The following is a 21,130-nucleotide window of genomic DNA, read 5'->3' as shown; positions in this document are numbered from 1 at the left end:
TTTATAGGAAAAGTTTGTTGCCAAACCTTGGTTTAAGAGAACCTGTAGGGTTTTTTTTGTTTTTTTTTTTTTTTAAGAAAACGTTGTCACTCCAATACTTGGGCTGGTGAGATTAAGCTGGGGAGAAGGGGTGAGGACAAGAAGTTTCCCTTAAAAACCCTTTGACTTGACTAAAGGGCTGCCATTCTCTGTAGACGAAAGCTGATGGTAAGCCCAAGAGGCTAAAAAGGGAGAGCAGACAGACGCCTGGCTAAAACAAGTCAGACAGCAGGCTCCTGGGCTAGGAACAAAGTAGTAGTGACCAGGACAGTGGCTCTGAACTGCAAAGGGTCAGGACCAGAGGTCTGGCTCTAACTCAGATACGGACGTTAGCAGCCTGACACTGGGCCTGTTCCCTTTCTGAACACAATTCTGTAACCTACTGCTGGGATCAGCACAGGTTCATGGGGCCCTCTAAAGCCAGCAGAGGCTGAAGCAATCAGCCGTAGGTGGCAAGGGCGGGGGTGAGGAGGCCAGAGGCAGAGGGTCAGCGCCCGAGCTCTGGGCCTCTGGAACGTCATCCTGGCCGATCTCTAAGTGTCCTCGTTTGTTTTCTGTTTGTTCTTTTGTCTGTTTGTTTTTTTGACAGTGCAGCTCAACAAGGACACGGTGTGTCAGCCCTGCCTTCTAGGCTACTTCTCCGATGCCTTCTCTTCCACAGAAAAGTGCAAACCCTGGACCAAGTAAGTGATGGTGAAGGAGCCAAGAGAGGTTGTTGATTTTAAACAGATCGACCTCCCTGTCTCCTCTGGGTTGAAAACAGACTGATTCACTTTGGTGAGGCTTCCTCTCCAAGCCATGTTCAAAATGGGAAGAGTCTGTCAATTGAGCGTGGGCAAAATAAACCAGTCCCACCAATCTTCATCCTGATGTGTGACAAGAACTGTGTGTTACTTTTTAGATTTGGTTTGACTGAATCTTGACTTACCGTGGTAGCTTCCTTCTCCTTTTTCTAACCTTGTTTAGTTGGAAATGATTTATGACATTTATTTTCATTCACTCACCACTCCCACTTTTCCCAGCTTCTCAACACCATTCATTCGTTTGTCCAGAGATTGTGGGTGTGTGTTGTGTATGCGTATATGGAAGCCCCCTGTTTATATAAATTATGCATCCTGTAAACACGTAATCTATCCTGCAGGAGGCTCGTTCCATATTACCACTTAGATCTTCATGGCTTTTCATAGCTATGTAGTACTTCATTGTAGAGATGTATCATAAGTTATTTAATAAGTTTCCTATTGATAATCATTTAGGTTGTTTCCAGTCTTTTTGCAATAATAAACAATTTTGCAATGAATCATCTCATATATATACTATTTCACCCTTATGTGAATATATCTATAGTGGAATTCCTAAATCCTTTCATTGCCTGCTGGTTGTTGAATACTAATAATCAATGTAATGATTCTTTCAGTGCCCAATATATTCTTATTAAATATTTATTTTCTGATCCACTTATCCAAGTTTTATGTTGAAAAGATCTGCTGTGTTTTCGACTTCAAAAGAGCATTCATCAGAAGTTTATCACTTAGCCCTAGCAATGGAAGTGTTGGAATCTTCTTTACTGAAAACACCAATCTGGGGCCAGCCCAGAGGCACAGTGGTTAAGTTTACATGTTCCGCTTCGGCGGCCCTGGGTTCACCAATTTGGATCCCTGGTGCAGAACCATGCACTGCTTCTCCAGCCATGCTGTGGCAGGCGTTCCACATATAAAGCAGAGGAAGTTGGGCACGGATGTTAGCTCAGGGCCAGTCTTCCTCAGCAAAAAAAGGAGGATTGGTGGCAAATGTTAGCTCACGGCTAATCTTCTTCTTCAAAAAAACACCAATCTACTCTCTCTGGAACCATATTCTCAGAGTCATTCTTAGAGAACACTGACAGTGGTTACTTTTGTTTATTCTTTTGTCCACCTTTATGATGTGTGGACAGGTGCTGGGGATTCAAATGTCCAGGAAGACCTGAGCTTCTCTCCTGAAGGAGCTAGTCATCTACTGGAGTAAAACCTTGTGTAGCTTTTTTTTCCTAAATAAGAATATAAAACCAAAGTACTTAACTACCTTTTCCTCCACAGCTGTACCATTCTTGGAAAGATGGAAGCACATCACGGGACTGATAAATCAGATGTGGTTTGTAGTTCTTCTCTGCCATCAATGAAACCACCAAATGGTATGTTTAAATAGAGCAGGTTGGTTGGTAGATGTGTCCCCATCTAGTCAGCTCTTCTAGATTTCTCCTGAATTACATGCTATATCTAGACGGGTTCATCTCTCCCTTTTCAACTCATCCTATCCATGATCAGCTCAGGATTTCACTTTTATCAGTATTTTAATTCCAGATATGTGTTTACTTGATAATTTTCTACTCTGCAATGGATAACAAGAATATAATGTATATCTAATTAATCTAATTAATTATCTAATTAATAATCTAATGATATATCTAACAATATATTCAAATATACAAAAAAAAGAAAGAAAGTTGAGCTGCAAACATAAATTAAAATGCTGAAATATGGTAAGATGGTGGTAGTTCACAGTAGGAGTGTCCATGGGGAAATTTTGGTTATAAACCAGAGTTAACAACTTCTTGGAATATAGCTATTCTTATTTATGGAACATTTTGTAGACAAAATTAATCTTGAATACAGTTTCAAAGATTGACAGGAAATTGACACGTAGTGGAGGATGCTGGTTACCCAGGTGAGTGAGATATCTGGAGGCGGGTCCAGACACTGCAGCACAGAGATGGCCTAAGTGGCAAAAAGACCTTTCTGATGAGGCAAGAGAACCTGGGCCACAGAATAATGAGATTAATGAACTGTGGCTAAGAAAATCAAGGGTTTAGGTGTGACATTTTAGGAAACAGGAGGACATCAAAGGGTTCTGGATATGGAGTTACACAGTCAGAGCAGCGTTTTAAATAGACCATTTTGAAGACAATATTAAAAATAAGCGAGGGAATAGAAAGTTATTTTTAAAAAGAGAGAAGGAGAGAGGGGAGAGTCCTGGAAACCAGGTCGTGTCAACCAAGCATTTATAGTGTAAGGTTCTAGCAATGGAGTGATCAAGGGGGATGAAGAAATTGGGTGAGTCCACATTGTGTTGTCGACGGAATGCCTGAAACACTTCACAGATGGCTGCAGTTCTGTTCTCATGACCAGCAAAATCCTGGTGCCGTGTTGTTATTTGAAAAGAAATATGATAAGGAGCTTCCTTTTGCCTCCCAGGCCGTCTAGCTGGAGAGATTGAGGTGTTCTGTAGGTAAGCAAAGATGGAACCGGATGGCATGACAAACATGATTAGGGTTGTTCTAAAGGAGAACCATGTAAAGATGGTCCTGGGCTGGGCTCGCGCGGAGCGATGCCCGGCAGCAGGACTGGGCTCTGTTGCTGAGTCCACCTTTCCGAATGTGAGCACTCTGACAAACCTATGTCAGGGTTCAGAGCTTCACACTTCTCTCATTCCAGACCAACATCCTTGATGCTGGGGTTTGATTTAAAGGGTTTGGTTTTTAAACTTAGAGAGTAAAATTAAAATAATCTTTAATACCGTTTTTTCTCATTTTCTTCCAATACAGAACCCCAGATTTACTTGCCTAGTTTAATTATTCTGCTTCTCTTCATATCTGTGGCATTAGTTGCTGCCGTCATCTTTGGTGTTTACTACAGGAAAAAAGGGAAAGCACTAACAGGTATCGTGTCTATGGTGGTTTTTGAAAACGAATCTTAAAGAAAACGATACATTTCTAAGTAAATGCTTTGGAAGATGCATATATTGCCCACGGGTGACCTGCTTACAGTAAGTGCCTGGAGAGGTTGCCATCCTTTTCCATTTTCAGTTGCTCACTGTTTATCTCGTCTACCTCTGCTTTGCTGTGATTTGACACTTCTCCCACGTTACACCCATGGGCTTCATGAAACCCTGCACATCTTGCTATTTCCATTGACATTACCTTACCTAATGTAACACTGGGCAATCAAAAGATAAAGAGAGAAGATGGTGATTGAAGTCACCAGTGTTAAGCAGAGAGCAGTGTTTGAATACAAGCCACTTTTTTTAAAGTTTATTCATTTTTTAATATTTTTATTTAATGCAGCTTCACTTCCCTCACAACATCGTAGCTGGGGATTTGAAGAATGCATATGCAGATGATGTGGGTTGTTCATATAGTCATGTTTATATGAGATAAACAGACCTCCAATGTTCTTTAATTTTTTTCCCTGTATAATCTTTTACTACCCTATCTTATCAATGTGAAGGGCAATGGGCCTACCGATTACTAAGCCGGGATTTATGACTGTTAACTTTCTCTTCATCCCTTCCTTCAACACATGTTTATTGGCCACCAGGGACTTGGCTGGCACTGGGGTCTCAATACTGAGCAACACAAACATAGTGAGTGCCCTCACGGAGGTAGCGTCTCAGTGGGCAAGGCAGGCATTAGGCCCACGGATTGAGGCTGAGTACTGAAAGGGAAGGTGCAGAGCTCCAGGGGAGCATATGACAGGCCTCTTCCCAGCCTTGGGGTTGCCCAGGGCCTCCTAGAGGAGGAGACAGGGCAGCTGAGATCTGAAAGACAGGTTGGAATTAACTAGCCTGAGGAGAGTCAAGGAGAATCAAAAGCATTCCATGTGGAGAGAATTGCGTGATGGAGGGAGCAGGGCGAGTCAGGACTGAAGGAAGGTTAGTGCAGCTGGAGTAGAAAGCTGGAACCAGCATGAGATTAAACTGGAAAGGGAGGAATGGCCGGAGGATGCAGCCCCGCAGAACTTGCTAAGGAGTTTGCTCCTTATCCTCGTCAAAGGGAAGTAAAAACAGCCATCTCAAAAACCTCTGGTTTTAGTAGTTGGCTATTTCAGTAATTAAAACAAATTTGGAGGTGTGGTAAGAGTGGGTGCAGGCACACCAGTTAGGAGGGCTTTTGCAATCATCCAGGGGAGAAATTATCATAGTACTTATGAAAAGTTATCACGTCTGTGTGCAGATATTTCTCAGTACCATTTGGGATTGTCTAGTACTGATCCCTACAAGGAAAGAGATGCAACCTTCCTTTTATTCGGGGTAACTTTATTTTTATATAATTTCAAAATTATAAAAAAGCAGCAGTAAGAAGAATGACGATGACGGTAGCAATAACTGACATATATTGACTATGTATTCTGTGCCAGCACTGCTATATGCATTTAGAGGTACTAACTAAATCTCATAACAGCAGTTTAAGGAAGGCATTCAATTTCTCCATTTGACAGTGAGGAAACTGAGGCTCAGTGAAGTTAAGTAAACGGGGCAAGGTCACATAATAGGTATCACTAGCTATTGTTATGACTTGATTATCTGCCAATGGAGACTTGACAACTTCCTGACTTCAGTCTTTATAGTGAATTCAACATTAAATATTCAACGGAGGTGGGGTAAAATTTTATCTTTGAATAATATAAGTTCATAGATTTTTTTTTTTTTAATTCCTAGATTTGACTTGTTTCATCACTTCTATTTTAAAAAGTTAGTGGAAATATTCTTTGTATTTGCCACAGAACGTATCCTTCTTTCTTCTGAGAAGCAAGAGGGTATAGTGGAAAAGGATCCAGGGACCACTGGAACTCACTGGGGTCTGACACAGCCTGCCGGCGTGTGCTTTACTTTTATTGTACATCTGTTTGAGCTAGTTTACTGGAAAGTCAGTCTCCTACGCCCATGTCATCTTTGCTCCTGTACATGCTGAACTTAGTCCCTCGTAGTCAAAGAAACATTGCTGAGGGAGTGAGAACGTCTGTCGTCATAACAGCAGCTCTGACAGCCCTCAAATGTGCCCGAAGGCATTCGACAGAACGTTACTGGATCATATTTTGCTTTACATGGATCAGAAAGTTGGGTTTTTTTTGTTTTTTTGTTTGTTTTTGGTTTTTTTGCTGAGGAAGATTCGCCAAGCTAAAATCTGCTGCCAATCTTCCTCTTTTTGTACGTGAGCTGCCACCACAGCATGGCCACTGACAGACGGGCAGTGTAGGTCCATGCCCAGGAACCAAACCCGGGCTGCCAAAGGGGAGCACGCCAAACTTAACCCCTAGGCCACCGTGGCCAGCCCAGAAAGTTCTGTTTTTGAGAGGAAGACTAAGATGCCTTCATCGTCTTTAAATTGGTTGATTTTCTTTTAAGTGTTTTCACTCTCAGGAACTCTCCCTGGAAGACATGCAGAGGATTATGTTTAAAGACAATATTGAACTGACATAGTGGTCAGTAACACTTAATTAAAAATAGGAAATAATCATATGAAGCCCTTATCCTTTCTTTGTTTTTCTAGCTAATTTGTGGCACTGGGTCAATGAGGCTTGCCGCCGCCTAAGTGGAAATAAGGTAAATTTGAAAATCTTAAGTGCCTCCTTCAAGTACTTTTAACAATTAGGCTGATAGGGCTATTATTAGTGAAATATTGAGTCCTATTGTGTAAGGGGTACTTCCTTGAAGAGATGGACCCTCAAATCCCAGGGTTGATTCCCACAGAATAACCCAAAGCCCAAGGTGGTACTCATCCTAAATGCCTGTTTTCTTTGTATTTCATTCCACTTCCATCATCTCTGTGTACGTATATTATTTATATTATTATTTTGGTGCCAGTCGTGATTGCCTAGTACAGATTCCTAGGAGGAAAGAGCTACTACTTTCCTTTACTCTGTAGTTATTTTGGTAACTTTTAATTTTGATGTAATTTCAAAATGATACATAAGTAGTAAGAATAGTACAGAAAATTTCCACATACCCTGCATTCAGATCCACCATTTGTTTCTACTTATGACATTGCTTTATTATTTGCTCTGTGTGTGTATGTATATTTTTTTTCTTGAACCATTTCACAGTGAATGGCAGATACCATGCTCCTATACCCTTAAATACTTCAGTGTGAATTTCTTCAGAACATACTCTTATATAACTGTAGGCCATTTATCAAAATCAAGAAATTTAGTAGTAGTACAATTACTATTATCCAATCCACATTTGATATTAAAATTTCATTAATTATCCAATTATGTCCTTTAGATTTGTTTTCTTAGGTATAAAGATACATAAATTTTAGGCCGTGTGCTCATACTATGTCCCCAATTCCAGTCGCAACACCACAGAATTCATTCTAGTCTTTCCTTCATCTGTATTTGAATCTTCCCTTTTCCAACAGTATGAACCAGGCTCCCATTTTTCTCAGTATATTTACTCATTTGCTCAATTCTAGAATACACAGAAAGTAGTTTCAGAATTACTAAACCATATCACAGCAAAAAACGAAGCTACTAACTAGATGCAATATTTGTTTATGTTTTTTTAAAATTTTAGGTTGAGAGTATAGACAAAATACTGTGTTCTAAAGGTATTTGGGATAGCTCTTCCCCTTGCTTCAGTGGGAACATGCCATTCATTTGAAATACAGTTAGATTCATTGGTTTCTGGTTATATGCCATTTTAGGGTTCCCTCCCACTCTGTAATTTTAAATAACACAAATAAAGTGCCATAGTGAGTGTTCCATCTGTACTTGTTATGGTGGAAATAATTACTGTAAACACCATTTCAGCTGTGTTTAGCAGAACCATGTTCTAATAACTCTGGGTATTAATGCTTCTGTCTTCTGAATTTAAATCAGCAGGAGTCCTCGGGCAGCAATTTTAGCAGCACTCACATGGAAGCCTCCAGCCAGCGTGAAATTCGTGAAGGCGTCTTACTGCTGACTCTGGAAGAGAAGATGTTTTCTGAAGACATGTGCTGTCCAGACGATGGTGGTGTCTGTGGGGGCGCGTGTGCAGACGGTAGTCCCCGTGCACGGGCAGAAGACGCCGGGATGCTCACCTTGATCAGCGAGATTGAGGGGGACCCCTTCAGGCAGATTCCTATGGAAGACGAATACGTGGACAGGCCCTCCCAGACCCCAGACTCTTTACTGTTCCTCACTCAGCCTGGAAGCAAATCCACACCCCCTTTCACTGAGCCCCTGGAGGTGGGGGAGAATGACAGTTTAAGCCAGTGCTTCACTGGGACAGAGAACATGGTGGATTCCGAAAGCTGCAACTTCGCCGAGCGCCTGTGCAGGACTGACTGGATTCCCATGTCCTCCGAAAAGTACTTGCAAAAAGTGGAGGGTAGCAATTGCCCCCATTGGGCAGCCAGCTCCAACTCTGCAGACGGCTGCACAGGCTGCGGGAACCCTCCTGTGGAGGACCGGGAACCCCTCATGGGTTCCCCGAAAAGTGGACCCTTGCCCCAGTGTGCCTATGGCATGGGCCTTCCACCTGAAGGTGCCGCTGACGGGGCAGAGGGGGCAGGCCAGCCCGTGGATGGGGCTGATGTAAGGCTTCCCAGCTCCACAAAGGGAGGCCCTGGGCCAGGAAGCCCCTCCAGTGACCAGCTACCTGCATCTGGTAAGTAGCTCTCCTGGTCTCTTGCTTCTAAGCAAAGAAGCCTGTTGTTGGTGCAGTGTTTGGGGGCAAATGTCACACACCATTTAGGGAAGAGGGAAGCGAACGTGCGAAAAATTCAGCTGGAGCATTTTCTCCTGATAGGCCTCTTTACAGGATGGGTTTTGATTCAGTCCACCCACTGGGTTTGTGGGTTGTGCCCACTGCTCTGTGACTTATTCCTCTGCCCCTGGGGCTGTCTCTTCATTGATACTTAGCTGAGGCCCTCCTGCAATCAGGCTTCTTGTGACGGGATTAGACCTCAAATCCCAGTATTGACCCTCTGAAGACAATGTCAACATTGACCTCGGGCTTGGCTGAGATTTCTGGATTTTGTTTTTGTTTTTTGACACCTCAAATCCACCCCCCCCAAAAAAATGTGTTATAGATTTCAGAAGGACAAACAAAATTGTTTAATCTTTAATTAATATTTATTGAAATTAACTTGTTGGTTCTATACCAAATTAATGATGCAGTAAACCATCCTTTAATGCTTTATATGAGAAACCTCTTTTATAACCACTGAGTATAATATATTTATGGAACCAGGAAGATAATTTTACAGTTTAAAATCATAATAGAGATTTATCACTGCCCCACTGCTTGAGCGTGAATAGCCCACCAATTATAATATTATAGCTTTTTCTACAAAGGTAGAACACCATCTGTTTCATTATGTAGTCACAAGGGACTTTGCCTCTGATGCTGAAGGCTTCCTCCGGCTCTGGGGGATTATGGTCTCTTTGAGAATCTTCTGGACGCTATAGACACTCTCTCCAGAAAAATGAAAATATGGATATATACTATTTAATGGGCTTCACAGAATCCTCCCACCCTCTAAACAGAGTGCATTCATGGACCACCTTCATGCTGGGATGCTTTTTATTTTTTTCCTTTCCTGCCTTTTTATTTAGACAGCGAGTGGTGCTAGCAGCTGGTCTTTGAGTTATTTTATAACCAGAGGTAGCTAGATCCCTGCCCGCAGCTCAGAGACTGTTTGACCTCACGCTGATGATGGCCCCTGGCTTCTTTGGTAGAATAGTGTACTTTAATCTGTTTTCCAAGGTCTGTGGTTTTGCTGCAACTACACAAATTCACTGATGTGTAAATTCTATAAGATAAATTCTCAAACTGAAAGGAGGGGATACGTTTAGGGATATTTTTCAAAGAAGTGATGTGTTTTTCCTTCAGAAAACGTCAACGTTTTTTTAAGATTTTAAGGAATTTCCGTGACTAAAAGTTTGGCTCCATTGTTTGTTTGCATTGTTCTGTTTCTTTCTTAGCAGTTGCTTGTCTTCCCTTTGGGTATAGAGACACACAGAAGGCTAGTGTTTTGGGGGCTGTGGGGAGTCCGAAGCTCAGTGGGGCCATGGCTATGTTTTGGTAACACTGCCAGGGGCAGGCTGGTTTTTCTGTTGGTGACACCAGGAAGGTGACGTTTGCCACAGTATGAAAATCATCAGCAGTTCTTGGAAGAATGGTACTGGCCAAATTTAAAGAGATTTTTTTTTTCACTTAGTGTCATAAAACCAAAAGCCAGATCTGTGCTCCCCTGTAAAGGGTTAAAAAAGTGCCCTAGTCTGTTTTTCATTATCTTTTATTTCTCCAGCACTAAACATCTAGGCATGGAGGAAAGAAAAAAAAAAAGTGTGTCATCAACTAAGTGGTGTTAATTTGCGGAAAGTTTACACTGCTTTTTCTGTCTTCGTCTGGTGCTTAGCCATGCAGAACATCCGTAGAGAGCCTGCCCGCGGACGCCGGCAAACGGGCCAGATTCATTTTCGCCCGAGGAGAAGCAGCAGCCAGACTGATTTTGGAGGCTGTGCTGTGCTCTCCATAATTACTTCGACATGAACAGGCCTTCTGGTTTCTGGTCAAAATAGCACTTTTTCATTATTGCTTTTTTCAAAAACTGTCATAATCTGTGTTCTATAAAATGTGTGAAATAGGATGGAGCTTGGGTGGAAGGTAAGAGGGGGGGCCTGATCCTATTTGATGTCCTAAAAGCCACTGTGCTCTCAGGACCTGAGGGAGGTGGGCTTTTTATTGGGTTTTGGATTTTGTGTTGTTGCTTTTTTAACTCACAACCAAATCAAGTGGTTTCTGGAGAAATGACAGGATTGGGGACCTCCTCGGTAGGGAAGAGTGTCTCCTTTGCCCCCAGCATCCTTTTGAAGAGAATGATGATTCTTGAAACAGCTCCACCAATACCCAACATGAAGGCTATTTTAGCAGTGGTATAACTCTCAAAGCACAGTGAGAATTACTAGCAAAGACCCAGAAAGGGGAAAACATACCTTTGGTTATGTCCTAACATAATCATGTCTTCATTTACCTCTTAAGTATTATCCTGACAACTCGGTGGTGGTTACCTTGGTTACAAGCCCGTTCGCCTTGAGTCTGGAGAATTCTCACTGTATCCAGAAAATTATTTCATGGGAAAGAAAGAACGATTTCTTATAATTAATGTGTCTCTAGTGGGCCAGTGACTTGCTTCTGGCTCCTGAAATCACTTAATTGGTTCAGCTGCTTCTGAGCCGGAGCGAGTTGTTTATTTACTAGGCCCACAATGGTTCTTAACACCAGCTACACATTGTTTTTCTATCAAATTTTATTGAGGGTCCACTGAGCCATGGAGACTTGGAAAACAAATAGGGATTGAGCTCAGGGAATGGACAATACAAAAAGAATCAATAATTTGAGAAAGCAGAGCCTTCCACGGCACGCCCCTCTCTAACCTGCAGCCTGTTGTGCCCCTTCATCCGCTCACCCACCAAAGATTTGGCCAAAGCCAGCCACTTTTAGTGGGAACAGCTCTCCCTTGCCTGCTTCTGCACCGTGACGTGCTTCCCTTGTCTCCACATTGTCCCTTTTTCAGCGCGCCCACTTCCTCCTGTCTTTGAACTCTCAGCTCAAATGCTACTTCCTAAACCAGGGATGGCAGGTATGCCGCCTGTGCGGCCACTGGCCCCTTCCATACCCTCAGCAGCCCTCCCCAGCTCATCTTGGAGTCTTTCTCACTGAGCCTAGCACACTCACTCCTTTCTCAACATCCCGTCTCTAGGCAGCCACAGCCATCAGTAGGAATTTCCATGACCTTCGCCACACCTGATCTTTCTAGTCTCTCCTAAGGTGGCTTAGTCACAGTATGTTAAGAGAGTAGATGTTTATAAGCTCATTCATTCATTCATCCAGTCATGAATAACTAGAGGAACAAGAGACCATAGCTCCCTGTTTGCTCCCTAACCCGTGGTCAGCCTCCCACTTCTTCAGTCTGTTCTGGGGAGCTGGGGGCCAAGCAGGGGGTGAAGGGACTGGCATTAGTGCTCCTGGGCAGACCTAGATGTCCTGGGTAGAGGAGGCAGAGACGACGAAGCAAAAGCAAACTGGTTCATCCAAATGGCGGATACGCCAAGGCCAAAGCCTGGGAGGCAAGGACACTGAAGGATGAAGGGAACCTGCCCCACCCCATTTCTCCCCCATCCTCAGTCTCCATCCCTGGGTCCCACTCTGTCCTGAAATGACCATTCTTGACTATCTATTTCCATCCTGAAAGGACAGATAAAGGTTTTCCTGCCCTAATTTTCTTCCCCTTTCCTTGCCTCACCCCAAAGAATGGCTCGTCCTCTGTTTCTAACTTTCTTCTCTCTCCTGTTGAAATGCCATCCACTAACTTGTGTTTCACTTTGAGCTAAGTGTGGTACAGGCAGGTATTAGCTCACTGACTCTGCAAGTTAAAAAAGGTCTTATAATTTGGTTTTTGGTAATAATATTCAGCATTCACTAGTGCTAAAAGTCAATGCATTACTTCAAAATATATGAAAAATGTGTTCACCGTATATTTTGTTTACTTTAGTCCTGCTTGCCTTCTTTCTGTTCTAATGGGGCTCATTTTGGAAGGGTTTCCTTCGTACGCCATTCTAAGTAATTTTCAAGCATGATTCAGAATGGAACTATTAAATACTGCTTCCCTTCTCTTATCGTCATATACCCAGTTTCTTCCAAATGCCTAAAACAGAGCTTGCATTTCCATAAAAAGGAAAATCACATGAGAAGCATATGGGTTAAATATAAAATAAGTTTTTAAAAAATTCCAAAAGAACTCAATGTAGCCTGGGTAGTTTGAGTGTATTTGTGTATATTTTTAGTTCTGTTCCTTGGAAGAAAATCTACATGACAATTGGGTGGTATTACTTGCTATAGTTCTTGTGATTTAATATTCATGTATTTTAAACAACATAAGCTTTTGAGAAGAGAAGTGTGCATTGCCTTGCTTAAAAATGTAAATTCTGTCAGGAATTGAGTTCTTAAAAGGAAGCTTGTTCTCTCTGCCTGAGAAATAAGAGATTCCACGGAGCCCACTTTGTAAAGCATGGACTTAGCAAAATATAAACACCTTTCTGGTCACGATGGGGCACTTCATTTATTATTGTTTCTGTTGACTTAAATGCTATTTTTAACTCTCTCAAGTTACTTGGAAATTTTTCTAGTTAAGTCACATTAAATATTAATGTTAAGTCAACTAACCCATTTTAAAGGTTAGAAACTCTTCAAAATTTCTAATTAAAAAAGTCCTCAGGTAGGGGCTGGCTGTGCCATGCAGCGGTTAAGTTCGCATGTTCGACTTTGGCGGCCCAGGGTTCGCCGGTTCGGATCCCAGGTGCGGACACTGCACTGCTTGGCAAGCCATGCTGTGGTAGGCGTCCCACATATAAAGTAGAGGAAGATGGGCATGGATGTTAGCTCAGGGCCAGTCTTCCTCAGCAAAAAGAGGAGGATTGGCAGCAGTTAGCTCAGGGCTAATCTTCCTTAAAAAAAAACACAAAAATCCTCATGTCATTCTGGCTCTCAAATCATACTTTTGATTAGCCTTCAAATATAATTCTATCAGTCGCCTGTGTTCAGAGACGTGTAAGACCGTGTTGACATCCTGAAGGTTATATTTTTATCAATGACTTTATAGATATTAGTTACCAGGTTCTGGCTAAGGGCTTCGTGTGTATTATCTTCCCAATTCCTCACAGAAGTCCTATCAGCAAGTTCCTCATGCAGAACCACACAGCTAGTCAGTGACGAAACCGTGATTCAAACATCTGACTGTGAAGCTTGTCTCTTAAACCACTGCATGGGCTCCCCTTAAATCAGTGCCGCTGATAGGGATTTCATTTGTGTACCGTGCCTTGGAGAGTCCAGTGTGCCACAGGACAAGGGCAGACTCGGGCCTGGGATAATCACCTACTCTGGCTGAGCGAAGGGCAGTAGCCAAGCCCGGCCCAAAGGTTCCACGGGAAGGGACACTAGGGTCCGTGCAGGTGATGGCCACCTTGGCCTATGAGTCCTTCTCTTCTGCCAGTTGTCTCAGGAAGTTGCTATTTTCACTATCACCGATTCTTTTGTGAGGAAAGCCTGTTCTTTCACATGCCTCCAACCCAATCTTTTTTTTGCAAGTGAAACAAAATAAATGTGAGGGGCAGCCTTGCAGAGGAAAGCTGTTGGAAAGGCAGCTGAGGGGAGTAAGGAAAAGGGGAGTGACGGGCCCTTGCTTCACTTGTATTCCCAGGGGCAACATAGACTAACGGTACCTATAAAAGCCTCAGGCCTTTAAGGCATCTTGGATAAGCCTCGTCCACACCATCCTTCCCTTTTCACACTGCTTACCAGCCACCAGCAAGGGAGAACATCAGAACATCCTGGGGCTTCCTTGGCACTCAACGGAAAGAGTTACCCCTTTGAGGGGCTCAACTGCAGAAACCATGGCCACCATGCTGAAAAGAAGGCCCCACAGCAACCACCTGATTATGCAGCTTTCTGGCATGGTGTCCTGTTGATTTGCCATCCCAGGGCCTTGCCCTCTCAGGTCAGTTCGCATGAACATGTAAAAACATTCTCTTCTGAAAGGTAGAAAGCAACGTTTAAGGAATTATTGCTTTTAAACCAGGTGCGTTTGGAACTGAGGTATATGATAGAATACGAATATTACCAACTCATTCTAAACCTTGATCTACTCTAGTGCTGTGTTCAACTCACAGCCAACTTGCATGACGAGAAACAAGACCGTGGGGGGTTGGTGTAGAATTACATAGATGAATGTTCAAACCAGAGACAGTCATAATGATTATTTCAGCAAAGAAAACAAAAGTTGGTCAGATTCTAGAGGAAAGTGCCTTTCAGTGTTCAAGACAAGTCCTCCAAGATGGGGATGGAAAGATAACATTACTGCTCAGTACATTTCCTAAATCTCTGTTTCCTTGGGAGTTCCATGAGCACTAAGACTACTTTCTGGGAGTAGTCAGGCCATCACTGCACCTAATGCATTGACTAATTCTTTGCTGTTTCCCAAGCATTTTCAAGTCTATCATCTCATTCGACCCTTCTGCCATCCTGCCGGGTTCTCATGCATTCATTTATTCATTTAACATTTATCATATGCAGCTGCACCCCGCCAAGCTAGCAGGGCTTGAAAATTGATGCTCATTTCATAAATGAGCAGACTCAGATCTGGAGAGTTGTCAGGTGGTTTGTCCCACATTCCACAGCTAGTGGGAGCCAAGCCAGGACAAGAGCAGAGCTTTCAGACCCCTGCACTATCCTCTGCCCCACCCATTTCTTACCCTCCTGTACTCAGGCAGCCACGGAATCCACCCTCCCTTTAGTCACTAGTCATGTACCTTCTGCTCTTCAGAGACCGAAACATCAGGATGACATTGATGTTATTAGATAACTTGCGGGTGAGTCTGCATTATGACAAGCCGTGGAAAAAGAAGGCTGTTAGACAGTCTTCATCCTTGAAGCAGTGTCAGTCAGTAGAGGGGGAAAAAGAAGCAAACCTGGGATGCTCACATGCAAAGTAACTGCCTGCTGGTGTTTGCAGGACAGCCAGCCTGGCATGGAGGGAGCGCTCAGTAATTCTGGATTTGGAGTGTATTATTGCCGTAATGGGTGCTCTCTTAATCTATCTCCAGTAGCCATGGATCAGCCTACACTCCCCTTTCCCTCTGTAAAGTAAGCCGCCTGAAGCCCACGCCACACTGATGGCTCTCAGTTAACAGGTCACTCAAGAACACCTGGGCCTTTCTGCTCCCACCTGGGGAACGGTCACGCTTACTAACCATGGGTGTTCCCAGTCCTGTGAGTATGAGCTTTAACTTAAAACTTTAACTGTTACATTAACTGGTAAAAAATGAGGTTGATAAGCATGAGAACTCTTTCTATGAAAACTGTTCACTGCTTCAGGACGATTCAAAGAATGAGTTGCTAGAAGGTTTTTGCTATTGAAGTTGAGGTGGGTGAGACAACTATGAAAGATGAAGGGAATAAAACCCTAGAAAGATTCTGTACTTAGACTGCTTGGCAAGTGACTGAGTTCTCCTTCCACTTTAAAGAAGCCCAACTAGAGGCTGTAGGCAAAGCAGTAAAGGATTTTCTCAAAGGGACAAGCCTCAATGCTGTATCAGAAAGCTTGTGTTGAACGATTTACAGCAAGTGACAGATGGCTTGAACACCAGGGCAGCATAGGATCCGTATTTGAGGAGCCCCAGTGGATAGCTTCTGCAACCCAGTGTCTTACTCAACGCTTACTTCTTCATCAATAGAGAAAATGAGATTGGCAAACACTTCTGCAATATCAAAACGTGTCCCACTTATAAGACATTACCTCCAAAAAGAATGATGCTAAAATTAGAGAGTGGGGAAAAAAATCCCAGAGCAATACTCCTAAGTGCTGCGTGCCACTTGGGACTGGCTACATAATTTCCAGAGCCCAGTGAAAAATGACAATACGAGGCCTTGTGCGAAAATTAGTAAGAATTTCAAATTGATGACAGTAGAACATTAAAGCAGGCATGGGGCCTTTCAGAGCACAGGGCCCTGTGTGACTGCACAGGTCTCACGCACATGAAGACGCCTCCTGCCACTTACTGTCATTGGCAAATCAGTAGAATTTTTTAACGAAGTTTAGTCTGTACCAGTCTCCTAGTCTCATAAAAGTCAGAATGGACGGAATGGACTTGGACTTGACAAAGGTGGTTTCCATCATTGTACCTTCGATAAAGAAACGTGAAGAATAAAATTGTTTGAGAATCTCATATTCTTTCTAGGTAACTTTTCTTTACATCCTAATCATCAGGAAATTTAAAGGTCTTATTTTTGTCCTTTCCCCAACTCTGCCCGCCCCCACGAGAATAATATTCTTGATCCAGTCTGTGAATCAGGATTCTGAAATGTTTACACGTATCTCTTAGGCAAAAGGGTTCGAGTGCCACTTTTAGGAAAAAAATAGAAAATAAGAATATAGATCCTATAGAATATATCAATGATATTGTTTGCCATGAAGCGATGCCATGGAATGAAATTCTTCATATGAAAATTGATGTGCAAGATGATAGTAAAAAATGGGTTTTTACCTGAGTTCAGACAAATTGAAGGTTCTGACATGGAAGAAGTTTACACAACAATGGATTCATGATGACAATTTGTTGGAAAGTACAGTTTAAAATGATGGAGAAATCATATGTACCATGATATTAATTTATAAATCTCAATATGAAGAGGACAAAGAAGAGGTGAAATCACATTCAAAAATAAAAAATTCCTCTTTTTTTTGCTTGAGGAAAATTAGCCCTGAGCTAACATCTGTGCCAATCTTCCTCTATTTTGTATGTGTGTCATCACCACAGCGTGGCTGACAAGTGGCATAGGTCTGCACCTGGGATGCAAACCTGCAAACCCAGGCCACCGAAGTGGAGTGTGCCAAACTGAACCACTAGACCACAGGGCTCGCCCCTTTTTGTTTGTTTGTTTGTTGTGCTGAGAAAGATTCACCCTGAGCTAACATCTTTGCCAGTCTTCCTCTATTTTGTATGTACGTTGCTGCCACAACGTGACCACCAACAAGTGGTGTAGGTGCGTGTCTGGGAACTGAACCTGGGCCACCAAAGCAGAGCGTGCCGAACTTAAGCACTAGGCCGTGGGGCTGGCCCCAAACATTTTGGATCAGAATAGAATGTTACGGTATATACACATTGGTTTTGATTTTTCACTTTAACTTTTTTCTATTAACTAACTAGTGACCTCTCAATAGGAAGGCTTCGGTGTTACATGCTCACTCACTCTGCTGCGACAAAAGCCCTTGTATCAGCTCTTGGTCAGCAGATGCTGAGTTCCTTGAAAAAGTCATTTTCAAGTTCACATCTTAAACATCTTTTTTAACTTAAAACATATAACTTACATTCACACACTGATTATTTTTTAGTATAAGGCTGTATCGGCAGGTTATAGTCTCCTGAACTGTTTTGACATTAACCATGCCATCTGAATTTCCGGTTTCTATTTCTTTAGTGCAGACCGAGAAGTTAGAGATATTTGCAAAACAAATTTGAGTGCAAAACCCTTCTGGAGTTTTACTGTTTTTTGTTTTGTTTCGTTTTTTTCCCTTTTCCAGCAGTTGCCTTGCCCACAGCACCACACCAGTTAAGCAGCTTGCTGGTTTTTTTCTTTTGTTTTACCCTTAGTGACTCACTTTTATTTGGGTCCTTGAAAAGCATTCACTTTAGTTTTCATAGAAACGTTTCCCATTTTTTTTCACACTTAGATTTCACCACTTTACATAATAGATATTTAGTTAGATTTCCTAATGAGTTCAACTGGTAAAAACAGACCTGAGAACTAACTTAGTAACTGGGGGGAGCAAGAAGACACAGACATGCTAGAGAGTAGAAGCTTAGAGAAGTAGCTTAGAGAGAACGCTGTCTGTTATGAGCACCTGTCGGTACATTGTAGAGGGAATGGAGAACGTGGGTCAATCTGGCTAGCTGGTGAATGGAAATACTAGCTGGCCTCCCCCATTTTGTTTAGGGGGTTATTAAGCAAATAAATCCCTGCCACTACCCATCTTGGAATATACCCCCATACAACTGCCTAGGGGAGAAACAGCATGAGTCTCAAATCTTCCCGTGTGACTTTGGATTTATTGCTCACATTGAAACCCCTGTGTTCATGGGCCTCTGTGCCTCAGTCTCGGCTTCTCTGTGGGTACCCTGTGGGTGGAGAGAAGGCCCCCCAAAGGGATCTCCTGTATGCCCTTTGTATTTTAGTCAGACCATCCAAAACACGCCTTCCAAAGTCAGGGAACATCTTTCCATGTGGAGTAGTGACAGAAACTTAATTTCACTTGCATAAATTACTATTAGGCTGGGTCACAATAGAGAAGAAAAAAGATGAGGGAGATGAATAATGAGTCGTTTTGATGCTCACCTCCCCTGGTCAGACTAAAAAATTCTGTTTGTGAGGCTGAGTGTTGGGGCATTTCTGCATCTGCTTGGTTTGTGGCACTTATTTTCCCTGGGGACATTTCTAGAGCATCAGTCTTTAAAATAGAAGAATAATAAGAGGTAGCGGGTTTCCTAACACTTGAACTTTTCTATTTGTTTTTTCAAAAGGCCCGTTAATTAGAGACTGGCTCAATCCAGTCATCCACAAAGAAGTGATGATAGAACCTCCTAGGGGCAAAACATCCCTCAGGGTTCAGAAGAGTGATTTAAAGGATTGATTCCCCCCCCCCCCCCCCCCCCCCCCCCGCAAATTTTCTCTCTCTCTTTTCTGCCTGGAAAAAAAAAAAAAAAAAAAAAGGAAACTGATCAACCTCTGCTAAATTGAGCCTGGGTGGCCCCATGGCCCTCCACGGCTGAGCTGTTAGGGACCTCCATGGAGGGTGGGAAGTGTAAAGGCACCCAGGGTGACAGAGGCCTCAGATGTGAGGGTCCGGTCAGAGAGGAGGCAGGTCAGGGCTGAGGTGGCCTCCAGGGTCCTGTCAGGCAACAACCTTCCCTCCAGCCTTCGCTTCCCTTCCTGACACGTTTGACCACGGCTGGGCCGTGGGCTGCTCGCTGCATATCGATCGCGCGCGCACCCTGTGGTAACATCTGAATCTTGTCTGTGCTTCTACAGTCCGGGTGTGCTCTGTTCCCAGGGTCCCGGTGGCAAACTCAAAACTCGTGCATGGCCATTAGTCTTGCTTCTCGTCTCTGGGCTTGTCCCCTCGCTTCTTCTGGCTGCTCTGCTCTTAACTTCTTTCTCTCTCTCCCCCTCCCTCCTTCCTCGGCCGCAGTCAGGCCTGGTGAGATGACAAATGAAGGAGCCGCTGGGGGTGCCCGATGCGGTTTAGGAGCCGTGTCGGTAGGAGGGGCCGCTCCAGAACAGCTTGTGAGCGCACTGGGACGCCATCGCCCCCGATTCTTAGGGAAACTTTCCTCTCACAAGACCAAGTTCTCACGGAGACTTGCTGACTCACCCTCTGCGTGTTCTCTCTTCCTCTCCCTTGTAGGCAATGTGACTGGAAACAGTAACTCCACGTTTATTTCCAGCGGGCAGGTGATGAATTTCAAGGGCGACATCATCGTGGTCTACGTCAGTCAGAACTCCCAGGAGGGCCCGGCGGCGCCGGGCGGCGGCGCGGGGGAGCCGGTGGGCCGCCCGGTGCAGGAGGAGAGCCCACCGCGCTGTGACTCGTTCGCGGGCCTCGGGCCGCGCTTCCCGGACACGTGTGCCGGCCTCGAGGCGCGCCCGGGCCCGGGGCTTCAGGAGCGCGGCGCCCCCGAGCCCGACAAGGCCTCGCGGCCGGTGCAGGAGCAGGGCGAGGCCGACGCCCGCGCGCCCGGGGCTTGGCGCTGAGCGGCCGGGGACCCGCCGCGGCCCACGGCGCCCCTCGGATCCGCGATGCCGCCGGAGTGCCGACCCCCCGGCCGTCCAGCCCGCCCTCTGCGCGGGCACGAACCGGACCGCATCCTTACCCGGCGGCGCCGGCCGCCAGCACCTGCACCAGGGCGGGGCCGGGGAGCAGGGGACGGGGCCCGATCTGCGCCTCTCCGCGCCTCCATTCGGTACATCTGCGTCAACTTACCTGACGTTCTCTGCCCACCTGCTCTTCATAGAATCGGGGACTTTTTAAAAACGTGCATTAGTTGTTACCATTTGCTGATGTCCAAAGTCACATACCAACTAATGACACAGGTACACGTTGCTCTCTTTGGTAGCTCCACTTTTTACCTCCTTTTATGGATTTTCTTTCTCCTTTCCCACCCTCCTTCCATCATTTCATCAGTACTGGTCTCTATGACATCTCTTTTTATGGCTATCTGGCTCTATTGGGGTTTGTATTTTCCCCCCCTATATTTGTATGTCACTTTCATAACTTTCCTAGCATTGTTCTTGTTACTCCCCCCCCCCCCCCCCCCCCTTTGACTACTTAAAGATTTTCTTGAAAATTCTCCTAAGGGTCCTGGTCTTTACATATTTTTCGCACCCCTTCTCACAAGTAGGTGCCTGTGTTTGGGCGATGGCTTCTCGAGGGAGGGGTTGTCTGTACTAAGCACTTTGGGAAAAAAGCTGGAAATGTGAAGCCTGGAGGGAGGCTCAGGGAACAAGTGGAGGGATTTTTAGTTTTTGAAAAATTTTCTGTTTCCGTTTTTCTGAAGGAAGGAGAAAGGGAAACCCCATTTCCCCCCTTGAATGTTTTTAGGTTTGTGTCAATCCTTGGGCAGAACTAAGTGGCAGTTTTCGTCCTCGTCCCTTTCGCCATCCCGAAATGGTTCATCCCCTGGGGTGAATTTATTTACCTGTTCCAGCAGATGCAGTCAGGTACTTTGGCAACTAA

At 44.2% G+C, this 21,130-nt stretch overlaps 1 protein-coding gene across 1 annotated transcript in view; it reads left to right on the top strand.

Moving 5' to 3' along the window:
* Window positions 1–20,690, top strand: part of TNFRSF11A (TNF receptor superfamily member 11a) — a 51,127-nt gene extending 30,437 nt beyond the window's left edge. Inside the window, exons 5-10 of the mRNA XM_046672024.1 lie at window positions 629–722; window positions 2,115–2,209; window positions 3,620–3,733; window positions 6,344–6,396; window positions 7,674–8,445; window positions 19,802–20,690. Of these exons, the coding sequence (XP_046527980.1) occupies window positions 629–722; window positions 2,115–2,209; window positions 3,620–3,733; window positions 6,344–6,396; window positions 7,674–8,445; window positions 19,802–20,148 (1,475 nt within the window). The 3' untranslated portion in view covers window positions 20,149–20,690. The remainder of the gene's footprint in view (window positions 1–628; window positions 723–2,114; window positions 2,210–3,619; window positions 3,734–6,343; window positions 6,397–7,673; window positions 8,446–19,801) is intronic.
* The last annotated feature ends 440 nt before the right edge of the window (window positions 20,691–21,130 follow it).

This window comes from Equus quagga, chromosome 9 (assembly GCF_021613505.1).
Source record: "Equus quagga isolate Etosha38 chromosome 9, UCLA_HA_Equagga_1.0, whole genome shotgun sequence".
Taxonomy (NCBI): domain Eukaryota; kingdom Metazoa; phylum Chordata; class Mammalia; order Perissodactyla; family Equidae; genus Equus; species Equus quagga.
The sequence above is the reverse complement of the archived record's forward strand: the minus strand, read 5'-3'. Positions and strand labels throughout refer to the sequence as shown.